Below are 7,982 nucleotides of genomic sequence, written 5' to 3' on the forward strand. Positions count from 1 at the left end.
CACTGCACCCTAGGCAGCTTCCAATCCTGGAAGTTTGGGGAAGCTACAATTACCAAAAATTATCTTTTATCCTGCCAAAAACAGACGTGAAGAGTGTATCAACCAGTGCTTGATTCAGAAGGAAGGCATCGAGTGGATAACATTGTCCAGCACGCCTCCAAGCACACAATAATGATCCACACGGAAAGCTGGGAAGCTATTATTTGGAAAATGATTAAATAATAGAGAAGATTATCTGGCTGTACCCTTAAGGACAATCAATCTGAGGCCAAATGAAGAGCCCCCACTGTTATATGCACTCATACCAATAGTTACTCACAGTCCAGATCCCATTGCCCTCAGTCCACATCTACTGAGCCACGGACATTCTACCACCTGTTACTTGCCCAAAGTCAAACCACCAAACTCAAATTACACTGGTTCCAGGAACTAGCCCCTCTCATTGCTGTAACCTGTGATGAAGCACAGATCAGCCCCCTGGTTCAGTGCAGGCTTCCAGAACTCTATACTCTGCTGCCTCTCCAAGTCCTCAACTGTCTGTAGAGGAAGGTGATTCAAACCGTGTCCCACTCTGGCAGTGTCATTATCTCAGGGAATACTAAAGGAGACTTCCATAGGAATGCAAAAGGGAGGGAAGAGGGACAGAGGGAGTGGGGCCAAGCAAGAAGAGGGGAAAAGCTGAGGCTGGGGAAGAACTCTAGAAAGGATGAGGCATCCCCACCCTCCAACAGAGGTGAGGCAGCAGTTCAACAATTTCCAGAGAGAAAGCCTAACTTTCATCCAGTTACTGACAGCTCAGGATTCAGAGGTATAAGCCAAATCCTATTTAAGCAGAACATGACTGTATTAAAAGAATATTAGTGGGATTTTATCAAACTAAAAAGTTTCTGCACAGCAAATGGAACAACAATGAAAATACAACCTGCGGATGAGAGAGAACATGTGCAAACCATACATTTGATAAAAGGTTGATAACTGAAGTATATAAGAAACTCTTATAATTCAATGGCAAAAAAAAAAATCTGGTCAAAAAATGGGCAAATGAACTGAAAAGACATTTCTCCAAAGAAGATATACAAATGGCCAACAGGCATTTTAAATGATACCCAACATGATTAATCATCAGGAAAATGCAAATTGAAAACAGTGAGATAACACCTCAAACATGTTAAAAGGGGTTATTTTAAAAAATAGAACAAGATAAGTGTTGGTGAAGTGGAGAAAAGGAAACCCTCATGTATTGTTGGTGGAAATGTGAATTGGTACAGCCAATATGGAAAACAGAATGGAAGTTCCCCCCAAAATTAAAAACAGAACTACCATATGATCCAGCAGTTCCATTTCTGGATATATATCCAAAGGAATTGAGATCCAGATCCCAAATTGGTATCTCACATCCATGTTCATTGCAGCATTATTCACAATACCCCAGACATGGAGGCAACATAAATGTCTATAATGCATGGGTAGATAAAGAAAATGTGGTATATGTACACAGTGGAAATCCTACCCTTTGCCATAACATGGAAGAACTTGGAAGACATTATGTTGAGTGAAATAAGCCAGACACAGAAGGATAAATACTACATGATACCACTTATAGAAGGACCTAAAATAATCAAACCCACAGGAGCAGAGAATAGAATGGTGGCAAGGGGAAAGAACAAAGGTGGAGACAGTAGTGAAAGAGTACAAGTTTCAGTTATACAAGGTGAGTCTGGAGATCTACTCTGCAGCATAGAGCCTATACTTACACTTAACACTGTATTACATACTTAAAAATTTGCTAAGAGGGTAAATCTTGTCAAATTCTCGTATCACAAAATAGTAACAACAATAAAGAGGGTGGGAGGCAATATCTCAAAGGGATGGATATGTTTATGGTATACATTGTAGTGACGGTTTCACAGTTGGGTACTTATCTCCAAACTCATTAAGCTGTATTTACTAAATGTGTACAACTTTTTATATCAATTATACAGTAAAGTAGTTTAGCTGTAGAAGGAACCACCAACCAAGCTTCATGGATGGTAACCGAAAACATTGTTGAGAATCACGCTACAGACCTGGTTGGGCACAGACACTGCTGTGTTCAGCGCTGGGGCAGGCACTGCTGGCATTAAAGACACTGGGCCCTGCAGACTGCTCCTAGACACAAGTACAGCTTCGCTGCTGCAACTTCCCATCAACAGAAAAACAACATTTACATGTCCCTGCTTCTTTGCGATCTCATCTTTGATTCAAAAGCTGGAATAGGTGTCTTTAATTGCCCTGGTCAAACTCTTTGGCCATGCCCTAGCTGCAAGAGAGGCAAAGGCCCTGGCTGATGTAGCTCAGTGGATTTAGCGCAGGTCTGTGAACTAAGGGATTGTGGTTCGATTCCCAGTTGGGGCACATGTCTGGGCTGCAGGCTAGTTCGCAGTGGGGAGCACATGAGAGACAACCATACGTTGATATTTCTCTCCCTTTCTTCTTCCCTTCCCCTCTAAAGATAAATAAAATCTTTTTTTTAAGAGAGAGGCTAAGTATATTAGTCCAGCAATTTTCAACATTTTTCATCTGATGGCACATATAAAATAAACTAATAACTAAAATTCTGTGGCACACACAAAAAATAATAATTTGCCAATCTGAAAAAAAGGTATAATTTTGATTCATTCACACCAGACAGTTGGTGTTATGTTGGTTGTTGTCATTCTTTATTTGACAGTCCAAGGGAAAAGAGGTCAGGGCCCCTAACTAGTCAGGTATTGCATGTTTTAAAAATTCGTGCAGCTCACTGGTTGAAATTTGCTGCCTTAGTCTGCCAACATAGATTGGGTGGCTTACAAACAAGAGAAATCTGTCACAGTTCAAGCAGCTGAAGTCCACGATCAGGGTGGCAGCATGGTCGGGTGAGGGCCCTCTTCTAGGGTCACAGATTTCTCTTTGTGCCCTCACATTGAGGAAGGCATGAGGGAGCTCTCCCAGGCATCTTTTATTTTTAGTTGAATTTATTGGGTGACACTGGTTAATAAAATTACATAGGTTTCAGGTGTACAGTTCCATAACACAGCACCTGTATACTGCATTGTATGTTCGCCTCCTCAAGTCCAAGTCTCCTCCCCTCACCACTTATTCCCCCGTAGCCTCTTCTACGTTCCCTCACCACTCTTCCCCTCTGGTGATCACTATGCTGTTGTCTGTGTGTCTGTGTCTACGAATTTGCCTTTTTTTTTTTTTTTTTTTTTTGCTTAATCACCTCATTTTTTCCATCCAGTCCCACAACTCCCCCTCCCCTGACAGCTGTCAGTCTGTTCTTTAACTATGAGTGTTTTTCTGGTTTTTTAGTTCATTTTGTTCATTATAGTCCACATATGAGTGAAATCATATAGTACTTATCTTTCTCTCACTGGCTTATTTCACTCAGCATATTGCTCTCCAGGTCCAACCACACTGTCACAAAGGGTAAGATTTCCTTCTATTTTTAGGCTCTTAGGACTCTTTAACTTTTCATTATTGTTGTTATTTTAATCCTCACCCAAGGACATACTTATTGATTTTAGAGCATAGGGAATGGAGGAGGGAGAGAAACATCAATTGGTTGCCTCTTATAATACACCCCAACAGGGGACCAAGGATGGACCTGCATGCTAGGAATGTGCCCTGAACTGGAATCAAGCCCACAACCTTTCGGTTTACAGGACAACACTCCAACCAACTGAGCCACACAGGGCCAGGACTCAGGCCTCTTTTGTAAGGGCACTAGCCCCAGTGCTGAGTGCTCTGCCATCATGACTTAATCACCTCCCAAAGCCCCCACTTCCAAATACCATCACCTTAGGCATTATGTTTTCAACATATGAATTTGGGGGAGGACATAAACATTCAGACCATAGCACTGGGTAAGGAAGATTTGGTCTTTGCAGCCTAGATCTGGTTTTGTCTCAGAAGGATTCCCAAACCCTCATAAGAACACTAGATCTACACTGTACTACTCTGCCCTGCCACATGCTGCCCTGCCCTGCTTTGCACTATGCCCATCCCCTGTCCCTTTCCACTTTACCCAGCACTAGTCAGGCTCCAAATCCATAGCAAGCTGAGTCCTCCCTAGTGCTTCTAACACTTGCTATCTTGCTGCCTGAATTGCTCTTCCTGATACTACCAGGTCCCATGTACTTAACATCCAAGACTCAGCTCAAATAACTTCCCCTATTGGACCAATAAAAGCTCTGCAAATATGCCAATCCCAGAAAAAGAGTGTCTACCCAGATAAAGTGCCTTTTTCTTTTTGGGGGGGCCTGCACTGATCCTAAGTATCTATGTATTGATACCAGCAGGAGGTCACTCAAAACCCAGAAGTCACTGACAAATAAGAGTGGTAAAGAAAGGTTTCTTGATCAGTGGGTTCTCCCTCCCTCCCCCCTCTCTGTCACAGGCATTGTGATTTCACTCCTGAGATCCCAAGAATCGAGAATCAGACTTGAGTGGCGAGGAGAGATCCCTGCCATATGCTGGGTAGTCAGGAACACTAGAGACTCAGAGGATCACACAGACCCATTTGACAAGTACTCAGTTCAAGTTTGCTGTCATTTCAGACCAGAAGGAACGGGTGCCCACGACGCTTCCCCCAATTAACTCAGAAGATGGGAATTACTCTGTGCACAAGAATAGCCACACAAGGTACCACAGAGCTGTACAGAAGGTGTTGTTAAAGACATGTAAGTATCTTTGACTGGGTCACGTCTGAGTTCCTAAGTAATGGCTGGGATGAGGTAGGGCATGGTTTTGGAACAGGAAAAAAAGAGCCAAGAAAAGAGACTGAGAAGACAAGGGAGAAAGTAGATCTGAGGTGGCAGAGTGAGCAAGATAACAGTTGAATCAGACTTTATCTTTATCTCAGACAAAATCCATGTTTGAGTCCTAGTCCTGCCTCTTTGAAACGTCACTTATCCTTAATTAACCTGCTTCCTCATCCACTAAAAACAAAAAACAAAAAACAAACAAGCTCTGGCCTGGTAGCTCCATTGGTCAGAGCATCGTCCTGATAGGCCAAGGTTGCTGGTTCAATGGCCGGTCACAGCACATAGAAGAAGCAACCAATGAGTGCATAAATAAATGGAACAAATCAATGTTTTTATCTCTCTCCCCCTCTCTCCTTTCCTCCCTTTCTCTCTCTGACTCTAAAATAAATTTTTTAAATGATAAAAAAAAGAAACAGAAAATGCCTGCTCTTCCAATCTTACAGAATCGCTATGTGTATCAAACTAAAAATGAGACAACTTAGGGAAGCACTTGTATATTATTTTTCTATTTAATTATTTTTCAAGTACAGTTTTCTGCCTTTTACTCCCTTCCCAGCCCCCCCTTTCCACCTTCCCTTAGCTGTTGTCCATGTGTCCTCTATACTAGTTCCTCTAAATCCCTCCCCTTTTTCCCCTGAAATTCCCTCCCCTCTCCCCTCTGGTTGCTGTCCCCCTGTTCTCTATTTCAGTGTCTTTGTTTTTATTTTGCTTGCTTGTTTGTTTTGTTGTTTAGCTTCCTGTTAAAGGTGAGATCATATGGTATTTGTCTTTCACCACCTGACTTATTTCACTCAGCATGTTTTCCAGTTCCATCCATGCTGTTGCAAAGGGTAGGAGCTCTTTCTTTCTGCTGCATAGAATTCCATTGTGTATATGTACCACAACTTTTTGATCCATTCATATACTGATGGGCACCTAGGTTGCTTCTAGCTCTTGGCTATTGTAGCACATGTATATTATTATGTTATGCCTGTGAGGAGTGGTACCAAGTACTAGCTTCGAAATTTAAACTGAGTTTAAGTTCCAAACAAGCCATGTGACCTTAGGAAAGTTCCTTTAAACACTTATTGCTGTGGACCATCCAGAAAAGGGAATAATGCTCTAGCATTGCATGAAAGTTAGAGAAAATGTACATTTAAAAAAGCATCTGGGACAAACTACTGACAGATGTGATAACTTGTAGGAATCTCCAGGAATTATGCTATATAAAGAAAGCCAATCTCTAAAAGATCACATACTGAATGGTGCTGATTATATAGCATTTCTTTTCTTTCTTTTTTTTAAATATGGAATGCTTCATAGATTTGTGTGTCATCCATGCTAATCATCTCTGTAGTGTTCCAACTTCAGTTTATGTGCTGCCAAAACAAGCACTATAATATTCTCAAGAAAACAAAATTATAGAAATGAAGAAATGATTATAGATTACCAAGCGCAGGTATAGGGGATAGAGGGAGTAGCTATAAAAGGGCAACTCCAGGGTCATGTAGTGACGGGGCTATTCCCTATCGATATGTTAATACACGGTGGTAATTATGTGCAGTGGTTTTCCAGGATGTTACCACTGGGAGGAAATGGGTGAGGCTACACAAGATCTCTGTGCACCATAGAACAACTATATGTGCATCTATAATTATCGCAAAATTAGTTTAATTTAAAAACTAAAATACTTTCAGAAATTGAAGACATACATGAAGGAGTACTAAGAGTTATTTCTAATAACAAAACTTTTTAAAAGCTTGTTACTGATTAATAGGAAAATGACTAAGTCAAAAATGGTATATTAGGGATTTTTTAAATGTTGATTTTAGATGCCAAATGCCCAGATTATGAGGCTTCAATTCTAAATTTTGTAAATATGGAAATTTTATACAGTGGTATAGTTAGATTTATCCAAATAAATAGTGAAAGTACAAAAAATCTAAGTAAGTCTGACATTCTTTCAAAATTTTAAAAACACCTCTCATACAACATTTAGAACATGATAGATACTTGGTAAATGGTATCTAGGAGTGTTAAGTAAACGTGAGGTGGTACGTTTGCTAAGTTTCAGGGATTTGACTGAACACAGGAGGGAACTATTTCACAGAGAAGGGCCATGAATGAGGATAATTAAGCCTTAAAGAAATAAAGAACCTGGGGACCCATCTTGCACATTTGCCAAGCTGAGCTGACTGCTTCTGTTCCACAATCTCAGCCCCTGGGGAAGGCGACCCTAGTAGCAGCAGGAAGAACCAAAACAGATTCAACTGACCACGAAGGGCGAGATGCTGGAATCCGGAAGTGAAGCTGGGTGTGGTGACCGAATTCCTAGGACTTTTCAGCACCTAGTCGGGCCCAGTTGCTAGGCTGGGCTCTTGCTGCCCTGAGGCACAAAAGGGAGAGAACTAAAAGAAACTGGATAACCTGTTCTTCCCAAAAACTTTCAGTCCCCAATCAAGTCTTCAGAGTACCCTTGACTGATGCTCAGAACTTCAGCTTCTGGAGGTCACATGATCCAGGAGAGCGCCCAGAAGACACCATGCCCTGGATCCGGGGCCCTCACCACTGCCTCATTAAAAGCCCGATGACCAGGTTAGGCTTTCAGCGGTGAGGTGGGGAGACCAAGGGAAGTACTCCCTCCCCCCACTTAAATCCTCACAGACCATTTCATCTGTATGCAGAGGTAGTGAATAGAAGAGGTGGTTTGGGTCTTGGCAGGGAAAGCTGGCCTCAGTATTTGGGCAGTGGTGGTGTTCAAAGGAGTTAAAGATTTGTCTGTGTCTTTGTGCTTCCCCTTGTGGACAGGATTTCTGGGCAGGCACGAGTGTCTATGGCATTCCCGTGGGGTCCGGGCAGTGTCTGGTCCCTTCCTTGCTGCCTGCCCTCCCTCCAGCCACCATCCATGGGCAGTAGCCCTACTTCCTCAATACCACCCCTGCCCGTTGGGCACTGAGGCAGTCTTGGGAGCTGTGGGTAAGGACCCCACCACACGCACATGCATGCACGCACACATCCCAGCCTGGCCTGGCTGAATCTGAGGCCTTCTCTCTTTCAGGTTTATGGAGTACTCGGTCCTCAATGACAGACTCTTCAGTCTGTACTGAGCAGGATATGTTTGCAGAAGGACATGATGGACTGTGACAGGAGGACAAAGAGGGGAAAGAGGAAGAAAGTGTCCTGGTTCTGATGGCTGACCAGTGCGGGGAGGGGACTGAA

At 42.6% G+C, this 7,982-nt stretch overlaps 1 protein-coding gene and 1 pseudogene across 1 annotated transcript; one reads left to right on the forward strand and one right to left on the reverse strand.

Annotated features, from left to right (window-relative positions):
- Nucleotides 1–2,023: 2,023 nt before the first annotated feature.
- Nucleotides 2,024–7,965, forward strand: TEX49 (testis expressed 49). The gene is made up of 4 exons (XM_053661432.1): nucleotides 2,024–2,030; nucleotides 4,578–4,700; nucleotides 7,214–7,358; nucleotides 7,822–7,965. The coding sequence occupies exons 1-4, from the start codon at nucleotides 2,024–2,026 to the stop codon at nucleotides 7,868–7,870; spliced, it is 324 nt and encodes a 107-aa protein (XP_053517407.1). The 3' UTR covers nucleotides 7,871–7,965.
- Nucleotides 6,065–6,158, reverse strand: LOC119043547 (uncharacterized; annotated as a pseudogene).
- Nucleotides 7,966–7,982: the final 17 nt, after the last annotated feature.

Source organism: Artibeus jamaicensis, unplaced genomic scaffold, assembly GCF_021234435.1.
Source record: "Artibeus jamaicensis isolate MK-2021 breed Jamaican fruit bat unplaced genomic scaffold, CSHL_Jam_final contig_233, whole genome shotgun sequence".
Lineage (NCBI taxonomy): Eukaryota > Metazoa > Chordata > Mammalia > Chiroptera > Phyllostomidae > Artibeus > Artibeus jamaicensis.

Coding starts and splice junctions, on each gene's coding strand:
- TEX49 (XM_053661432.1), top strand. Junction 4,701..7,213: donor GAAGGTGTTGTTAAAGACAT/GTAAGTATCTTT, acceptor AAAAACTTTCAG/TCCCCAATCAAGTCTTCAGA. Junction 7,359..7,821: donor ATTAAAAGCCCGATGACCAG/GTTAGGCTTTCA, acceptor TCTCTCTTTCAG/GTTTATGGAGTACTCGGTCC.